At 34.9% G+C, this 21,889-nt stretch overlaps 1 protein-coding gene across 2 annotated transcripts in view; it reads left to right on the top strand.

Moving 5' to 3' along the window:
- LOC111033483 (zinc finger protein ush) overlaps positions 1-21,747 on the top strand; it is a 31,238-nt gene extending 9,491 nt beyond the window's left edge. For both annotated transcript variants that reach the window (XM_022314236.1, XM_022314237.1), the window contains 7 exons: positions 7,559-7,954; positions 9,356-9,457; positions 11,152-11,318; positions 15,709-16,212; positions 17,546-18,763; positions 19,174-19,404; positions 20,620-21,747. In XM_022314236.1, the coding sequence (XP_022169928.1) occupies positions 7,559-7,954; positions 9,356-9,457; positions 11,152-11,318; positions 15,709-16,212; positions 17,546-18,763; positions 19,174-19,404; positions 20,620-21,225 (3,224 nt within the window). In that variant the 3' untranslated portion in view covers positions 21,226-21,747. The remainder of the gene's footprint in view (positions 1-7,558; positions 7,955-9,355; positions 9,458-11,151; positions 11,319-15,708; positions 16,213-17,545; positions 18,764-19,173; positions 19,405-20,619) is intronic.
- The last annotated feature ends 142 nt before the right edge of the window (positions 21,748-21,889 follow it).

Below are 21,889 nucleotides of genomic sequence, written 5' to 3'. Positions count from 1 at the left end.
ATAATAACGCTTAAATAAGTATATAGTACCCCACGTGTCGGTTCGACACACAGATTATTTACTATTTATGTGTGTGCATAGATATATGTCGTTTGGGACAAAGAGAAAATCACAAATACTGAAGTCGAAGAAAATATGTAACGCGTGTAGAATGCAATGTATTAGGTTATGTTATGACTGTAAAAAATAGAACAACATTTCATGAAAACAAATTTTCTCTCGTGTGTTTCGCGTTGTATAATATTATAAAAAACCGTTTGATTTTATAGTTATAATATCTATGTATAAATATATATGTTTTTCAAGAGCAACAATAATATTAGATATTCATATTGCACGGATTGTCTCTGTAGGCTGTGGTTTGGAAGAAAAAACTCGATTTCCATGGTTTTAGCAGCAAAATGGTAGTTTTTCCCTCGGGGCAATCACCCGATATATTATATAATATTATAATCCGGTCCCGAAAACCAACACAATTTTATATTTGGTTGGTACTCGGACCAATATCACGATGCGGCAGCAGTGAAGAAGGACCGCGCTCGCCGATAACGGTTTCTGGATAAGCCGGTCGCCACCATATAAAAACACTAAACATATAATATATTATATCTATATATTACACATTATTTTACACGAATGTATACACATATACACTGTGGGCGAGTCGCCGTGGTGCGGGTCCTTACTCCTCGCATCGGACGTGATTTATAGGTGGTTCGTTTCGATTTTAAGTATTCCAAAACTAAATGATAAAAGCCACACGATTTGTAATGAACCAGGTGACACACACGTGGATGATATCATTATACAATAATATATTATACTATTGGTTGTACATAATAGTATAATATACAGGTACAGTGAGCGGTGGGGATATAACGACGTTTCCACTGCTGGCTCTTCTCTGTACCATATATTTTATCGTACTCGGTAAATAGATATAATAATATCTTCCATTGTACACACACATCTATATATATATATATGATATGTGTTTATAGTAAAACAGAAACCGTACATAGTGTGTGATAGCTATACAGTGTATAAAATGTTTGTTGGTCATTATTTCAGTTTACGTAGTGTTATAAACCCGAGTCGACAATATTGGATGTATCATATTATTGTACTAGGTATACTAGGTATACTGCATGTCGTGAGAAATTTAATACGATAAATATAATAGTATATATCAGTGGGTTCGGTTAGTTTTATAACTATTGTTTATACTTCTAGGTTCTTCTGGGTACATATATATGTAGTATAGTTTTTTTCTACTTCAAGAAAAAAAGATTTTTTCAGAGATACCTATATACTCATATTACTGTGTAGCTTTATGTATACCTATTTAGTAATTATTAATTATATATTATTAAACGTATACATTTATATTAGCAGAAAAATGACTGCAGTATTGTACCCATCTTTCGTATATTTACTTTTATATGTGTAATTGTGTGTTTCTCTCTATATTAAATATTATTATCTTTTAGCTTATATTATACGCCAACGATTGATATAAATCAATTTATTATATGCTATAATATGAATGACTCTGACTTGTGTGCACAGTTAACGCAATTACGCATATTATATTACATTACAATTTGTAGTATTTAGGATATAAATAAGGAAAGAGGTTCGTTTACGAAAAAATTAAACCAATATTTAATAACGACGGTTCGAGAACTCGAGTATAATAATGTGAAGACTGGAAAAATGTGTTGATTTTGAAATAATATATTTTACAATATCCGCTCGGTCAGCAAAATATCAATTGCAACTGGAAATCGATTTAAAAAAAAACTTAAAAAAAAAAATACCCATATCAAGCGTATTTAACAAAATAATACATTGTAGGTAGTAAAAAAAAAAAAAAAACAATCACGGTCCGATTAAAATAATAGGGATGAAAAGTGATTGTGACTCGGCAAAACGGTGTGTACGCGCGCGAGCATCAAGGATTATCCACTTGCAGATATACTGCACATTTGCGATAAGGAATAATTATTCCTGGCGAATCCTGCCAGGATAGTCGAGTACTATACATAATATTATATTATAATATTAGGTTTATTATTATAAATACCCCTACAGACACCGCGAACGCATAGTCAGCCGCTGCACGTATACATAATAACATACATTTTGTACCTAATCACTAATCAGCTAATACCTACCCCATCTGTATACGAGTAAGTATTGTGTGAATATTTATGTTTAAAAAAAAAATTTACAAGCACTCACAAAACGGTCGTATTATATTATTATTGTTTGTAGGTCAGGGACGCAGATTTTAGTCCTCGAGCCTGCGCAACTATATTGCATGCGTTCGGATATCACATATTATTATATAGGTAGGTAAGCGTTGCTGTATAGTAGTATTCTCTTGGAAAAAAAATGACACAAAAACGATGAGAAAGCGTATTCTGATGTAGGGGTATTATATATATATATTATCCATGTGAGAATTATCATATAATAATATAATACCATTATATGATAATTCTCACACAGAGACGCTGCAGTGTACCCACCTAATTGTTTAAGCATAACATACTGAATTACGCGACGCGAGCATTTTGCGATACGTTTTATTTATTTATTTATTATTAGTCGATTTGACATAAACATATTTTTTTCTCCGTCTACCGCATTCCCACATCGTCCCACTCACGGCCGTCGTCAGTGCGGTCTCCTGCATCCCCGTGTGCCATTCATGCGGCTAGTGAATTATTATTGCATATTATGTATATTAATGTCTAACATTTTGTTATTAATGCAATCCTGTGTACCTATACCGTTAAAATCGCGAATAGCTAACGTGTATATTTTTTTTTTTCAAACGTGGAAATTTCAACGCTTATCGCCCGCCTCGTATCATTGCGCGTTCGCGACGCGACGCGATTAGATAAAATTAATAATAATAATAATAAAAAAAAAAACAATATAATAAGTAACACCAGCACTCGAAGTAAAAATAAAGAAAAACCGTGTTTGGCGGGCGCGCGTTTCGGAGCGGAGGTGGCAAAAGAACAATAATGTTCGTTTGAAAAAATATATAATTTACAATTTAAAATATACTTAAAAAAAAAAAAAAAACAATAAACGTCTGAAACCGAACGTATGTTACAAGTCCGTACGAGCGATACAACACACGCCGCGTTGTTACAACAATGTATATCTACAATATTATTGTGTTTAGTGCTATACCATAGCTAACGCGTTTACCTGTACCGTACACGGTATCGCACGGTCGGCGCTCGTTATCTTATCTCGGTGTGTGTGTGTACCCGCGCCCAACCCACCTGTGTAAAATAATAATTATTATTATCTTTACAATATAATAATAATATGTAGGTATATTTAATGTGTATCGTCGTCGTCTTATGGCCGATACGCGCGTGTTTACAATAAATGAAAAAAAAAAACACCGGCTGCAATTGGTGTATCTGCAGCAGCAGTCGGTACAGGTGTGTTTCCGTAATGGGTAATCGAATCGACTGGTAAAAAATAATTCCAAATTTGTCGACACGTAAAAATATGATATTATTACCTATGTACAGGTCGCGCGAGCCCCACACGTGTGCGAGAGTTTTTCAAAAATACGAGGCCTTATTTCTCGAGCGTTAATGTATACGTAGGAGATTCGATCCCGGCTGTGTGCAGTTTTTTGCCCCAACACACTCATCAAATATGATGTCGATATTGTCCACTTACTGGAGACAATTACTCTAGTATAGGTATACTTGTCATACAATACCATCCTAGAATTTATAACCACGGATCAAAGTCTGAAAACATCATGTTTGATGTATTTATTATTATATAGGTACCTACTCGAACATGATTTTTCCACTTTTTGAGATGTTCAACTTAAAAATACCATTTTGCATATTTTAATCTAGTTCCTACGTACAGCGAATCGAGTTTTATCCCGATAGTAGTTTTGAAAACAGATTTTATTTTGACGTTTATAGGCAACTTTGGGGATCCCTCAAGACACCATTTATCATTTATTATTTCGAAAAAGAAAAAATCTCCTTTTTTTTTTTAGAAATTTCGATGTAAAAATATAGTTTTAAATAATTTAAAAAATTCTCTAAAGATTCAAAAGATAGAATTAAAAACAAATCCAAAAATATTTTAAAAGTTATCATCGGAGTTGAGTTAAGTCAGTAACGCCGTGTATAGCTCTAATATTTTGCTCTAAAAAACTTAAGTGTGAAATCTTCTTAAATAAGCGCATGTACATTAAACTCCTTAAAAAACGCTCGGTATCGAATACACTCCATTGCATCTCATCGGCGCATTTTTCTATTATTTTACGAAATACATTCGAACTTTCGAAGCGTACCAGTCGGCGCAAGGAAGGTCCTTGGGATCGCCTCCTTCTCCTAAGCCTGAAGTATTTCTAAAAAATTGTATATTGCTAAAAACAAAATTTAAACAAATCCCCCCTCCAGCTGCACAACTATAATAATAATATTAGAAAATCATAAATATAATGCACAAATATTAATTCCTGCAAACTCGGGCAATCATTTCAATTACGGTTAGGCAAGTATGGTGCAACAAACCCTCCCCCGAATTCAAAGTGCGATTAGTATAGAGTTTTTGCGCATATTACCTATAAATAAAACATAAGTTATTATAAATTAATAATTGTAATACACGAAATGATGAATGAATACGATGACACGTATTATTGTTGCGGTCGACTCCGTCGCATTATTATATATCGATCCGATGTATTATACGTTATTGTGATATTTATTATTGATCAGACGTTAAATTATATTGATTTAACGGGTTGTGTGGATGCATACATTATTAATATATTATATATTTTTTACTCACACACCATATTTTCATATAGGTAGGTAAACTGGAAATATTTCGAGAGACAAAATCATGGGTGTCCTTATAGGCAACATTTTAGACGTGGGGCTAAAAAAAAAAGAATTTTCTCAATGTAAACTAAATAAATATGTTTAGTGTTATTTCAACATTTTATACGAATGTAAATAATAAGCAATTACATTCCATTTCTTCTAATAATAATGAATACCAGCTATACTTATTGTATAAACAGCTAAAAGCATTTTGATAAATACAGAAAAAAAATTTAAAGAAATAACCATATTACAATAACGCTCGTATAATCAAATTGTATTATTCACATTATTATCATTCGTGCAAGAAGGATAGGGCCCCTAATCACCCCCCCCCCTCCCCCAATGGGAACGCATATCCACTTTGGTGGTATCGTGGCTTATATATATATTTTTTTTTTTAGTCTTATGAACGTGAACATGTTGTACGTGCCTGTATAAAATATACATTTTTTTCTTAACCACAAATACCTATATAGAAAAATTACAAAAATGTTTCGTTAATGATATTTCGATCGTTTGATGGCACCCAATAATTATTTACATAGAAAAAAATTCCACGGCGACGCATTAGCCTAATGAAAATCGCTATTTACGATTAATATTGTATTATTCACGTTATAGGCGCATATAGATTCCAAACGATATTCTATGCTATACGACCGTGTGCCGCGTGTACATAAATTCGTTTTTAATTAGTTGTTCATGGAGTTTTAACGGCATCTAGCATAGTTTCCATCATCTAGATTACTCGTCGCGTATCTTAAGTAACATCTTAAATACTATATATAAATAATATATATGTACATAATATTATGTATACATATGTATATATATATATGTATGTCGTAGGTATCTCGCCGCACACACTCATTTTTAATCGGCTATTGTTTGAGAGCCAATCACGATCCGTCCAAGTTCCTCGGAAAATATCGTTTGGTAAAAAACAAAAAAAATATGAACGATCGGTAGGTATAATATGGCATATTGCAAGTAAACGGGCACAATGTGATTTTGCGCGTTATTAAGAAAAAAAATGTACATAATACAATATATATATATATATAGGCATTAGAGTCGTTTAGAACGGGTGGAAAAAAACAAAAACGAAAATCTCGGTAAACTTTTGTCTTATCGTTCGCGTATCGAACATTTGTATGAATATCATATAATAGATAAATATCATCTCGTCGAACCGAATACCAAACCGGTTGGATGGCTTTCGAGACAATAGCCAACGCGGTTTATAGGTTCGTATTCCGTGTGCCTATTATAATACATATTATTATATATCGACGGCTTACTAATTGTCGACCAAACAGATTGCAGCGTGTACAACAGGTAGGTACAACAACAACAACAACAATAATAATAATAATAATAATAATAAAATAATATTATATTATTTAACTTTCGTCGCGGTTTATTATAATAATTATAATAATAATATTATTATTATCATCATCACGTGTGCTTAAGTCGTGCTCGATCTTTATTTCGGTGGTTCGGAATCTCACACGTCGAGTAATCGAATAAAATATGATGCGTGAATCTCAAACGACAGACGGGGCAGGGGGACATTTTTTATCACCTTGGGTGGTGACTTTTTTTATGTGTCACCGATCATTTCTGCAGACGCGTCTAGACGGTCTTAAATCGACATAAGAAATTTAAAAAAAAAATCATTGCGATAATTAAGTTTTTTTTTGGTACACTTGGACGTTTATTATTTCTTTTCAATACAAATTTAACAATATAATATGTTCTTACGGTATATTATTACATCGCAAGCCACGGAAGAAACAAAAGCTAACGCGATACAATAGTAAATCCAATATTTCCCGTTGAAGCTTTCAGCCCGCACTATTATATAATATGCCTAGTATAATAATATATTCGTTCCGTAAGTCCCAAGAACATCGTTTAAGATCGTGGAATTCGTAAGAATTAGCAAAGTAAAAATAGAATTCTATGAGACTTCTATTTCGTATTATTCCGCATTACTATATAGTTTTAATGTGGGTACATATACCTAAAAGTTCTATCTGGAGTTAGTTGTACTTATATATCTAGACGCGAATATATATTTATAGGTTGGTGCGCTATTACTAAGGTTTCTATACATGTATAATTCCACAAAACGATCTATATAATAATTTATATGGTTGGAAAACTATTAAAGTTTAAAGACTGCGGACGGCTTGTGCAGGTATATGATTTGCGCGATTACATTATGATAATCGTGTAAACGAAAATGTGATCAAACATTTTATTTTCACAAATAATTTTATACTTGTGTGAATTCTGTCGCTCCTCTAAAATAAAACTGAAGTTGGTTGCACAAAATATGAAGACAGACGTTTGAACGTGCAATAATAATGATTACATTTTGATGTTTGCAGTGTAAGTATTTAGTAGAAGTCATATGCATGCAGCCATGCAGGTTGCGTGGATAAAACTAAACACCAAATTAATTTTCCAGACAATATAATTTTCTCGGTGTTGTATAAGAATATTATGTGAAAATTACTTAGTATGATATTAGCGCTCTTTCCCCCTTCCCTCCCCTCAAAATAAGTGACAGCGGATACATAGATTATAAGTACCCATATCAGTCTTTTGTGTCAGTGCAACTAATCTTAAATTGTCTTTTACGATTTCAACAGCTGGCGAGGACAGCGAATGGGTGACGAACGAGGAAGTGGTCGGCGGTAGCGACGCGACTGCAAAATGTGAGGTGAAAACAGAACAAATTCAGCAACCGTCGCCGCCGTCGCGACCGGAACCGGAAGAGCCAACACCGGCCAGCAACCCGCATCCAACGCTAAGACTCAATCCGAATTTGGCTACCGACCCGGCCAGATGGTCTCCGGCGGACAAGCCGTCACCTCCCGAACCTCCGCCGCCCCCACCACCGCCGCTTACGGCGACAGTAACGTCCGCCGCAGCCGCGTCATCATCGGCATCTTCCACGTCGTCTTCGTCGTCTTCGTCTTCGTCGCTGTCGTCATCGGCGATTGGCGATCCGACTCATAACGTGGTAACAATTACCGCGCCTAGAGGTATGCATAAATTATGGTCAACATATTACATTTTTTGAACATTGCTGTTTCTGAAAACGCCTCTTTATTGGGAACCACCCGCTTTTTAAGGGGTTTGATATAGGCAATTTTAATACAGTTTTGAAAAAAGTAAATTAAATTGTCAAATCTTGAGTATGAGTATAACTACGTAAAAATTAATTTAAAGTAACTATTACTTGAGTTGAGGTCCATAACTTGCCATTGTTGGCTGTCACGTAGTTACGCACGAGGTTATAACTTTCAAAAATAGTTTTGATATTATATGATCATTAAACACAAAAAATGTTAATATTGTTACGTTTCACACACTTAAAAAACGTTTTCTTGTCAATACGAAATCAAAATCACAAAAACACCGCGATGCACAAAATATTGTCGTATACTCGTATTTAAACCTGGTCTTGAGTGGTTCTGAGCGAAACGGATTTCACAAACAATATGAAATAGTCTCGATATCATTAAAATATAATTGACTTATTGAGATGGTTTTTAATTTTTTGGGTACTGCCAGTAGCATAGAGCATTGTTTAGAAACTGTTGATATTTTCAAAAACATTTTTATCATTTCCAAATGCTATCAACCAAATTACAGATGTTAATAATTTACATATTCGTCATATCGAATATGTACTTATATATCTATATGTATATTTATAGAGTAACGCAATACTTAGGTCAAGTACACAGAAAATTGTATAAAAAAATCCGTACTGATATAATATTACACACATATTTTTATAAACATGTCTATCTAACCCGGTAAACTAATTTTCCAGGTCGAATTTTTTTTTTATCGAAGTGATTTATCGTATTCTTAACTAATTGTTTTTACAATATTAGTCAGCGAATTGTTGATATACTCTACACTAAGTGCTCGATTAGAATTTACAATAAAAATAACGGTAAAATATTAGATTTTTTTGTGAACATATTTATATCAAATTGTATAGTAGTTATTTCCAAATTCCCGGACATCGAACGACAATAATAATTTTAATAAAATAAAATGTAGAATAACTGCAAGCCGTGTTGCATTCCAAAATATGTAAGCGTATACACATAATGTATGCGTTTATGATATAATATTATTCTCTACGTCAGTATACGGATAGCTAAATGTTATTGATGCTGTATCGTTTTTTAGGTGAAAAATGGCTAATTCAGCTAATAGTTAATAAAAATAAACCATCCGTCTCAAAATGTCACCACACGTTAAAATATAAACGTATTCGGTCGTCCGCGCTTGTAACAGATACCTGCCTATTATTATTATCATTATTATCATTATTATTACTATTATTATTATTATTATTATTATCATAATCATAAATCGTACGTTCACCACATATCATATTATATCTGTGGCGTATTTGTTTGCAGCAATTCAAATATTCATCTGCAATCCGTGCGGGATACGATTCAGTTCGCTGAGCACGTTGGACGCCCATCAGACGTACTATTGTTCGCGCAGACACAAAAAAGGTAATAATATAATAATATATAGTATTATATGTGAAAAAAAAAAATAAAAAAAACGTTGAGTTCGTAGAAACGCGTAGAATGCACCTATATTGTAGACGTGCATCGCTGCGGTGCAATTTCAGAGTCTTCGTAAATTTATCGGACTTTCCGGACTTTGGTGCAGTATGTAGGTTCGGAAGAATCACATCGATATTCCAATATATTATTATATGGGACTGGTGTAGGTTTAAATTTCCGAATTCTTAGAATTTTTTTATTAAAAAATTAAAAACCGGGATACTCGATCTGCAGCTGCATAGTAATTGCTACCTATACTGTAGGGTTTGAATGTACTTACACCATCGTTAAGTATATAGGCCACTGCTTATCGGATGCACTTCTTTATTGCATTCTGTAATATAATACAATTCTGAGCAAACTTCGGTATGATAAACAATATAACAATTGCTGTTAAGTTATACGACGTTATGTATTCTATAGGCATACATTTTGTTAATAAATTGGAGGGCCTATAGAAATATCTTTTGTCAATTGTATTTGATAACCTATATAGGCTATATATACAGTAATCCGGGAAAATTTTCAAGAAACATATTTTAATTTTGTATGAAGTTTATTTCAAATAGACTTTAGTTTTTTTACCTTTTAGTTTAACATGATTCACATTTAAATATTCTTAATAACATAAAAAGCTCAATTTGAAGAGTTTATAAGAGTTCAATATCAATATCAAAAAAAATGAAAATTATTAACTCTTTTTTAAGTTAATTTTAATACGAATTAAAGTATATATCAGGCATTTTATTAAATTACCAAGATAGTCAGTGACATGACCTACAATTGGTATACAGTTATAGGTATATTTTGGTATAGAACACATTTGGGATCAAATCCCCGTAAAATGACATATTGACATCATCATATTATAATAGAAAAAGTGTAGAAATAAAATAATAAATTACTTAAAATCGCGAAAAAAACTTTTGCTCCCCATAGCTCCGCTAAGAATTTAAAATGTATTAATAATTACTTACATAAAGATACTCGTATTATTATTGTTTCATATAAAAAATAACTTCCTACAATACGGAAATTTTTAGTGCGTATCGTAAATAATATATAATTATAGGTACCTAATCATAAAATACTACATTCCATAATTATTATCGTATTGTAATCATCTAATTTTTTTTTTGTTTTTTACCCGGTATCAATATGTTCCTGGTCACATGGTCTTGCAAATTTTCTCAGATAAAATATATTATCGGTTTATCGGGTTGAATTTATAGATTTTGTAAACTTGGCGTAGCCATGATTTTTCTTGGAGAGGAGCTGCTGATAATTTGTCACTCTTAAGGCTCTTTATTAACTAAACATTTTAGATTTTTGCAGCAATCTCCGGACAAAATTATAACTTAAATATACCTGGTCTGCAACGCTTACGCGTAATGTATAGAACTCTGAAAGCATAGTTTTTAAAATTTCGAAGAGGACTGCAGCTCCCCCCTCCAGACCCCTACCACGTCTACGTCACTGAACTATTTGTGGTAGTTATTATGTAAAGAAATAAAAAGGTGGTAGGATTACTGGACTTGTCGGATTATCACGTGACCGGATTGCCGACGACACCCCACTGCGTATAACATATTATTTTAACATTTACGCTTATGTGATAAATTATTTACCATCGACAGATTCGGAGTCGGACGACGTCAAGTTACCGATGGCCGTTGAATCGGACGAAATGACTCTGGGCAACGACACGGATAGCCGTCCGTCTTCCGTCGAGCCGTCTTCCAAGGCGATGAGAACTGGGAAACAGTACAAGTGCCCTCACTGTTCGTACAGCGCCGACAAGAAAGTACGTGTCTACTTATTTTTGGACTTGACGTCTCGTGACTTTGACGGACGAGATTATGATCGATTAATTATTATTCGATGATAATATAAATATGCAATGCAATATAATATGATAATGCGCACACTGTTATAAGTTACTTATTATAATTATTGTAATAACCATAACGTTGAAATGTAACTTCTTTGAAACGGTGAAATCTAGGTAGGTACCCTGATTTTACTCGATTTCTTGCAAAAAAAAAAAAAAATGTTTAGCTTTTATTAAGCGAAGAATAGTGGAATAGATTATGGTTACTAGTGTATTGTGAATTTTAAAGCAACGATACCTATTCACCCAAAAATTGTTAGGATTATGTTTAAAAAAAAATTCGAGCTAACTTGTATCAATTTATGTTTCTTCAATGACTTCTGTCAAAAGTAACAACTGTATATTTTATTCCCAATTAGAATGTATTATGATATGCTTTTTCACCAAATCACAATTATTAGGGTTAACTTAAAAGAGAATAAATATATGGGCCATTCTCTCAAAAACTAAAATTTTATGTAAATACTAAATACCTACTAAAATAAATGTATACTCTAAATTTCAAAATATTTAATTTTTTTAATTATTTGCATTCCCTCTTTAAAATATTTTAACATCGTTCGCGTGGTTATGTATAAGAATATAACATAATATACAAAATAGAAAAACACGATTGATGCTTGGAATATTGGTACGGTCCATACAATTTATAACAAGAGAAAAAAAAACGCGGGAAACTGGTACTATTCAAAATTTAATTGTCAGGGGTTCTAAAATATTTACAATGTTTATAATAATATAATTTTGATAAATTAAAATCGTCAACAAGTTAAATATGAATAATACTTAAAACAAAAAAAAATAATGTTAGCAATCGAAATGAACAAAAAACACAAATAGGTACATACAAAGTAGCCGGCAGCTAAATTAATATAAAATATAGGTACAATAAATATAATATAATATAATTTATGATTAATAATTATTATTTCATATACTTTGCTACATTATTTAAAAATTGTTCTATTTGAATTTCTTTATTTTTGAAGCTCTCATGTTCGTTATGTAATTGTCTTGCAAAATATTTTTTTTTCAACAAACAGGTCATTTGTTGCACTCGTAGCAGCGATTTTGAAATCCATAATTACATATTTTTGTTTTTAAACTTGAGGAACTTGAATGCATTTAATGATGACTTTTTGTAAGACAGTTGTATATGGTTTTTTTTACTTATTTGATACAAACGAGTACACACAAGTAGATACTTATATTATACTCTCCTAGTATATCACCCACATTTGTTGAAAAACATATTAGATGAACACTTGAATGTACCATCCATAAACCATGATTCAGATTTTGTTGGAATATTCATGGCAAAGTCAGAAGCAAATAACAAAGTTATTGAATCAGGTTGCTCACTGACAAATATTATGAATGACATAGATTCAGCCCCCATTGTAGTTTTCCACTCTTCGGAGATATTGAAATCAGAATTTATTGGTTCTCTAGGTATGGCGGTAATTTCGAATATTTCGTTTTAACGAAGAAAAATTTCCGACTGCTACAGCTGTATCCTCTGTACACATACAATCATATAATTACATCTCAGTTTCCCATCGATCGTCGGTGAAATAAAATTAAAAATAATTGTTGATATTTTAGTCCTTTTTTTCATAAAAGTTTAGGGCACCTTGACTATTGCGGGCCGTACCAGTATTCCGCGTTTATAAAGACCTTACCAGTTTTCCGTTTACCAACACGATTGAACTAAATATTATGGTTTTAGAAATGTTGTGTTACAAAATGCAAAATGCAAATTGCAAATGAAATAAAAGTTTTTGAATCGTTTTCAAACAGCAATAATGTAAATTTAGAAATTTAAAATAAATAAATTGATTATACATACCATTATTACCCTGTATATTATATTTTGTACATTGTTATGTTGGTACAATTATCTCACAAATAATTTTCGTTTAAACATTGAATTTAGGCATACCTAGCACATATTGTATAAATTGTATTTTCTACATAATGCTGTATTATTAAGAGAGATAAATGTAGTAAATACATATTTAATATCGTTACCAGCTAAACATTATAATATGTATACCATTATGGGTAGATATTAATTACCTTTTAATACAATATGTATAATAGAGAAAATATAAACTGATGGTAGATAACAATTTAATTAAAACACCCCTATTTGTGTAACAAACAAAATAAAGTATTTTTGTTTTTTTATCTCGGTTAAATGCATAGATATTTTAATACTAATTTACAAATCATAATAATATGAACGTTCTAGACAACAATAATAATATGCTGTGCTATGCATTTACTAGTCTCAATAATTTCAAAAACACTCAGTCTGCTCGCCAGTACTGTGGACCATTATAATATTATTATTGTTGCTTCGATTTGCTTAGTCCCGAAAATAATTATGAAACACAACAAATGAAATGAAAACAAAGAAAATAATATATATTAGAGATAAATAAAATACGTGACGACATGCCAAGATCTGTTATCTTTGTTTCTCACGCACGTATAATAACGTAGTTAAATCCCGTTCGGTAAATCCAAAACTGAAGGCTTATAAGTTAAAGATAATATTATTACAGCAATTTACATACTATAAAACACACAGAGATGTGAACATTTTGTTATTTCTTTATATTATATCATTGTATCTAAATAACTAATTTTTCGATTTTGTTTTACATATAATATTATTGTATAGGTACTTAACTCATAAATCAATCGGATTGATATTTGCTTTCGTTCAAAATCAAAATAATGTGTTTACTTGTTTACTCGGTTAAGTGGCTATAATAGTAGCTACAAATTATAAATGTATAAAGCAATAATATAATTTATTTTATTCATACGTTCATAATATTATAACGAGCGTGAAAGAGAAAACACAATATCCTGGGTGGTATCATCTTCGATTTTGATATTAACTGAGACATGATGACTTGGCATGAGGTTATTGGTATATTAGCAAACGTTTCAATACATGTCTAATCGATCAATATTTAAATTAGTCAACGTTATAGAAAATATACAAGTCACGTGTTTTGAAATCGCTGAATAACTTTTTTGATATTATGTTTCAATTATAATTCACAAATTAAGTTTACATTTTAAAACACGGCCTAAAAATAACCGTGGTAGTGGATGATTAATATTAGATAATACTTTTTACACAACTGTTGTAAAAATTGGGCAACTAATAACTATGTTATAGCTATATGAAAATAACCTGCACGCGGACACAGACACACACACAAACACACCCATATACACACACTTACACAATACATGCATACAGAGTGATTGTTTTATCATGGATCTGCCAATATCGTAGAAAATTCGACATTTTAAATATTTATATAAATGATATTTTTCTTACTTTTAAAAACACACTTTTTTACAATTTTCTATGATAATCAAAATTTGTTCTTAAAATAAATATAAATCTTTGTATATTTACTCTAAATTATTATTATTGCCTGATCCACGACGAAGAAATCACCTACAAGTTCAATTTACTACCATAACCTGTCTATGCATATAATCAATGATATAGTTTCAAAGTAGGTGCCTATAAAATGGATAGATAAAAATATTCCTTGTCAAAACAATTCATCAAGACAAAATATTCCTATAATTAAAAAGCATACTTATTATTATTATTATCAATAAAAACATCACTTTTCTATATTTATAGTGTTGTATATTGGGTACTTTTATATATTTTTCTTAAATTAATGATGACGATTGTAGACCAAATTTTGTCTGGTATGGCATAGCAACAATTGAATTAAATATTATTTCACATATCTTTATATTATTATAATATAGCATTTTTATCCATAAATGCAATTTTTATCATTTTTTTATTTTATAGGACATTTTTTTAGCAAATTGTATACATATTATATTGTAATTTGTAGTATTATATTATATTAAAAATTGAGTTCCACCTATAGTACCTATACTCATAGGTAGTGTCAGTCGTATATAGATACGTATATTATTCGTTCAAAGTATGTCATGTATTTAATAATATGGTTTTAAGAGCAAGCTTTGATATTTTTTGGGCATATTATTATTGTTGTTTATTGCATTAGATATAGGTACAGAGTTTTGTACAGATTATACAGTCACAAATGCATGTCCCGACCATCACATTAATAATATTATAATATCGTGGCCGTGGGAAGTCAGTTTGAGGGTACTTTTATATATAATATCATATACAGTATATTGAGTGCTTTCACAGGGTTCGCGAACTTAACCTCGCGATATAATATAATCGAAATTAAAATGTCTGCTCGTATTTCCGCAGGTGAGCTTGAACAGGCACATGCGCATGCATTCCATATCTCCGGTGTCGGTGCAATCGCCACCGTGTCCGTCGGACAACGCGGACCCGTCGGTGGTGGACCGTTACTGCCAAAACTGCGACATCCGGTTCTCTAACCTGCGCACGTACCAGGCGCACAAGACGCATTACTGCAACACGCGGCACGTGGTCAAGCCGACCCCGTCCAGCTCGCCGATGCCCAACAACCCGTCGCCCACCGGCGTGGTGCCCACTTACCTGGCGCTGCCCACTAATCCTGTCATAGTAGTTCCTTACACACTCGTACAAAACGCAAGCGTCCTGTCCGCGTTGTCGGCTGATATAGGCCCGTCCCCGCCCACCGACACCGCTTGCATCGTCCTGTCCGACGGCACGCTGCAGCCCATCGCGCAGGCACTGGTGCCCACGAAGTTTGGCATGATCGCCAACAGCGACAACATACAGAGAGACAACTCTCAGTCTCCGCCGGAAGAATTCTTTTCGCCGGTAAGTAATGGCAATAGTGATAATCTTAATTATTATCAGGTCGAGTGCCAGTACAAAAACCGTAATTTTCGTCATATGGCGTCACTACGTAGGGAAGTTTATGGATTACCCTATACATGATGTGATAGGTACGTTTTGTCAATAAAGCGCCACTTGAATGGTTTTCAAGTCATACACTCGCGTACAGCTATTTACTTTTTTTGTCGCCGTGGAGGGTCTCCGAGACCATCATATTATATAGGTATAACATAATATATTATGAATTTATCTTATGGTCATCAAAAATAGTGTGTCGTGTAGGACAAAGTTAATTTTTAGGCAAACCTCGCTGTGAACCTGAGAAAAAAACATTTTGACATATATAATATATATGTGACACAGGGTCAATGTGCCCTATGCGCGTGGCGCATAACACCTGATATTTTATTATATATTGTAAATTCGTTTGTGATTCGCTTCGAAAAACGTGCCCGATTAGAACTTGACAAAAATCGTTTTCCACGTGAATTATTATAATATTATATTCTAATCATTATTATTGCATTAACGTTACGGTTGGACGAAGTTCAGAACCAAGTATACTATCATAGCAACTCTGGCGTTTCTATTACCTATAATAGTTGTTATGCAAGAGAAGTCGAAATCTATGCTGAAACGAAATATAAACAAATGCCATATACTTGTCGATGTTGCTCGATATCACAGCGAATTTAATGATTTTTTTTTCCAAGAAAAAGAGTCAGTTTTTATCAAAATTTGTTTTAAATTGTTACTATAAATATATACTGTCTTCAAATATTCTCGCATTTAAGTACTTTTTTTTTCATGTTTTGAACAGACAGCAACTATGCAAAAATTAGGTTAGGACATACTCTCAAAGATAGCACCATTTTCAACAAAATGTTCTGTTGAACGATATATTTTTGGTAACCAAAATAAATCCGAACCAAATATATTTAATTCTACATAACGAAATACTTTATAATATGAATTTTTTATTGCCCACAAGACTTAGTACTATGAAAGTCACGCTGTATTTAATATACCGCGGCATCTTATAATTTAGTGTATTCAATTCACAGCCCAATAGAAAATTCTATTATTATGTCAAATTATTCGTTATCTTGAATGGGATTGATATCACCTTGAAACGACTTAACATTTCTAAGTTTCGATGTCTCAAACTTATTTCTGCTATTCTTGATAATCGACATAATGAGACCTTGTACTGTATGAGCCTGTAAAAAACAACAGATATACAACCCTTATTTAGGATATAAAAACGTGTTCGATACAAGTGTATAATTGACTTACACTGTCGTCGTTGTTCTAGCCCAAAAAGGCGGAGTCCATCAGCCCGGAGACAAAGGTGAGACCGGCGGCGCAACCATCGTCGCCGCTTGACCTGCGGCTGAAACGCGTGCCAAAATCGTCGCAGGACGCCGCCGGTTGCACGGACGGAGAGGAGGAAAAGGAGAACAGGCGGAGCGATGGTAATGTGACGGACGCCGAGGACATAGTGTGCGCGCCGTCTATCCCGTGCATGATACTGTCGCCGTCGTCCTCCCCGACTTCCGGTGGCGGCGGCGACGGAAGTGGCGGAAACAGGACCCCACAACACCGGTCCGGTGCGCACCATCACCATCACATCCAGCAACTGCAACAGCAGCACCAACAGCAACAGCAACTGCAGCACCACCAACAACTGCAACAGCAGCAGCACGTCAATCGCAGTCACAACCAGCTGCCGCTGCAGCCGCCGACCAACGGCATGGTGCAGCACAGCGGCAAACATATTCCGTCAGCGGCCGCTTACGAAGGCATCGACCGGAACGGCGGAAAGTTCAGCGTATCTAGTCTGTTGCACGCGCCCGGCAGTCGGCTGCAGGATGGCATCAAGCAGGAACCGGCCAACAACGGTGAGTCGCCGCACCACATGATGCACCACAGGTTCAGCGCGATGCACAAGTCGCTGCTGTCCTCAGGCGCCGTGGCCCCGATGCCACCCGGCGTCCAGCCGCGCGGCATCAGCGAACTTCTCAGCCCGGCCGCCGTGTTGCCGTACTTTGCGCCTGACATGACACTCAGACTGACTCCGAACTCGGCGCAGGATGGTGCTGGTGGTGGCATGCCACCTGCTCACCATCAGTTCTACTTGAAACAGGGCCCGTCCAAGTGCGAGAGCTGCAACATTGTGTTCTGCAAGTACGAGAACTTCTTGGCCCACAAGAAGCACTATTGCGCATCCCGCCCGCCCCCGGACGGCGGGGACGGTGAAGCGGACAAGACGAGTCCCGAAGGGTCGCCCGGACCAAAGCCGCTGACGGTTTCGTCGCCACAGTCGTCCAAGGACAGTGTCAGCCCCACGCCGGTGCTTAAGCCGCCCATGATTCAGTTCATATGCTCCACGTGCGGCGTCAAGTTCTCGTCATTCGACAATCTCACTACGCATCAGACATTTTACTGCCCGAACAGGACGGCCGTGGCGCTGCAGGAACCGGCGGCAGACAATAAGGTGGCACCGCCACCGTCAAAGTGTCCAAAGTGCAAAGTAAGTGTGTCGAACTTGGGTTAAATCGGGGATGGGGATCGGGGGTTGACAATGCGGGAACGGCCATCGCCGTCAAATTTTTCAAAGTCTGCGTCGGGGGACCGACATTACGTATTTCATTAGTTGTAAATTTGGGCTTATCATCGACAGTTCCTTCATGATGCGGCGGCTCGCGAGGGTAGACTCTTCTATCCGAAGGCCCTCGAACAAGTTGTTTTCTGAATTTTCCGAATTTCTAAATGCAATTTCATTGGTGATCCCTGATATGGTGATGTGTACATACCTAACTAAATACAGTAAGACCTGGGACGGTGCATACTACAGTAGATGACGATAAAAAAATAACCCATTTGAGTAAAATACCTATCTATGTATGTATGACATGCTTTAACCACGGACGTTTTCCGCAGATGACCGTCGACGGGACACATCACCACCAGTGTCAGCCGACCAACTGTTGGAAGTGTCCGGTGTGTGGCGCCGTGTGCTCGAGTGCGTCTGCCGCTCAGAAACATTTGGACAACCACAACGGCATAAGGGCGTTCGTGTGCACCATCTGCCAGTACAAGGGCAACACACTCAGGGGTCTCAGAACGCATATCCGCATGCACTTCAACAAGCGGATGATTCCGGATCTCATGGTGAGCCATAATCCCAACGAGCCGTTTTCCGAGCGCTTCGTTTTTATAATGATATATTATCATCTTACTTGCTTAAGTCACTGGGCAAGTTCCCGCATTTAGCGACTAATATTTTTTGTGCGACGCGATAAATAAAGTTTGTCGCTCCCTATATGATTGCGTTATATATACAAAACGTTAGTATATATGCTTAATACATTAGAATCACTTTAAATAAGTATATTATTTTGTATGCGCATATTTAAAGTAGAAATCCTCAGGGATGGATGTACACCATCTCTATCCCTATGGACATTTTTTTTCCATATAATAATATAGAAATAAATTATTTTATTAGGACTTTATATAAGTATACATATCTTATGTGCCATAATTGTTTAAAAAAAAACTTAACATTGATCCGGTATCGATAATTGTTCAAGTTCATAGATCATAAGTCAGTCAAATTATTGCGAAAATATCATCTGAGATATGGGTACCAATCAATAATCATGTAATATGTGATTGATAATCAGAGATGATTTCTTGAGAAAAAATATGCCAATAGGTTCGTGCGTGATAACTGGTACGTTTAATGTTATATTATCCCAGTAACTGGCAATATCATTTTAATATTATTAAGGTAGCAACACTAAAAAAAAATCGTCTTACGCGGCCGTCTATTTTGTCTGACGCTAATATTATATCATCTCCGAGCGAAACCAATGTCATGAAATTCCAATAAGTTTGTCCAAAGAGCTATATTATTTTCGATTTTAAAATTGAAAAATGTATCATCATTTTTTTAAACCATATAATAACCGCTCAGAATCGTTTTCCGCATTCAATAATATTATATCATTGAACTCAAATTGAATACCATTCATTACAGCGACTTTCTAGACACCTAATGTACAGTAGAGCGACATCCACTAACCTCATTTTTTTAAACTTATTTTTACGCATTTATTACAACTCTAAATTAATACGATGGGCGATTGAACATTTATTGCTTTCCAATAATTATGATTTCTATTTGTATTTTAAAATTTATAAAACTGTGCTGTACCTAATGAAGTTATATATCAGGACATAAAAAAAAAATTCCATTATGTAAAGATGCCCCTGCGCCCTCCCCTAAATTCGGCCCTGGTTTTCTCCTACAGTTATGTGCATACGCCACTGTTGAAACATCATGTAAAGTGTCTGACAAATTTGACTTTTTTGTTTGCGCAGGAAGAAGATTACGTGACGTGCTTGATCGACGAGAACTCAGCATCATCGATGGTCGACGGACGCGCCAAAACGCCGACCACTTCGGATGCCGTGGACAAGCCGTCCGCGCCGTCCACCGTTCTCGTGAGGACTGCCACCGCCGTAGCCGCCGCAGCCGCCGCGGCCTCGTCGTCTTCGTTGTCGCCGTCACCGTCGTCGTCTTCGTCGTCCACAGCCGCGGCCGCCGCCGTCGTAGTGAACGACGAGCCGAAGGAGTTGGTGGTCGTCAAGCAGGAACCGGTCAACGGCATGGCCGCGCCGCCGACGACCGACGAGCCGGCCACCGGCGGCTACCGTCAGCAGCAGCAGCAGCACGAACTGCCGGCCGCGGCGCCGTCTGACGACCTGCTGCAGCAACAGCTCCCGCCGCCGCCGCCGACGCCACAGCTGCAGATGCAGACCGCCGGCGGCAACAAGCGGACCGGCGTGACCGCGAAATACTGCAAGGCGTGCGACATATCGTTCAACTATCTGTCCACGTTCATCGCGCACAAAAAGTACTATTGCCGGAACAGCACCGAGTACAAGTGCAACACGGAAAATGCCAAGACGGCGACCGTCACCTAGGTGACGCGTAACTCGCTCCCGACCTATAAATCGTACGATTGTCGTACCACACTTTTATTATTATTATTATTATCATTATTTTTATTTTTATTTATTATTATTATTATTATTATTATTATTATTATTATTATATTATCATTTATCATATTATATATGCTTACAACTCGCCGGCGATCGCGATCCTATAAAATATAATATTATAATATTGTTATATTATTCATTATAATATTAATATGACTACGAAGTTGACGAACAACCTGTTACAAACTGTACTTATATAAACGGTTATCGTACTGCAAGACGATTACTCTATTATTCTTCGTATACACCCCCATATATTAACTATTATTATTATTATGACGATGATGATAATTATCATGATTATTATCATCTATATGTTTACTATAAAATTTAAATATTATAATATACCGATTACATGCCGTGTCATAATGAAGGTTCATGTAATACGATGTAATATTATGTTAGAATCGATCATGTTTTAATGTATAATTTTTTTTTTTTAATATGAATAATTAAACAATTTAAAAATGTATCATTTCCAAACGTTGTTTTCATATTATATTGTGTTTGTTTTGTTTCTTTATTAACTATTATTTGCATTATTATTATATTATTATTATTATTATTATTATTATTATTATTA

Source organism: Myzus persicae, unplaced genomic scaffold (assembly GCF_001856785.1).
Source record: "Myzus persicae strain clone G006 unplaced genomic scaffold, MPER_G0061.0, whole genome shotgun sequence".
In the NCBI taxonomy this organism is placed as follows: domain Eukaryota; kingdom Metazoa; phylum Arthropoda; class Insecta; order Hemiptera; family Aphididae; genus Myzus; species Myzus persicae.
Note: the sequence above shows the minus strand (reverse complement) of the source record. Positions and strands in the feature narration are given on the sequence as shown.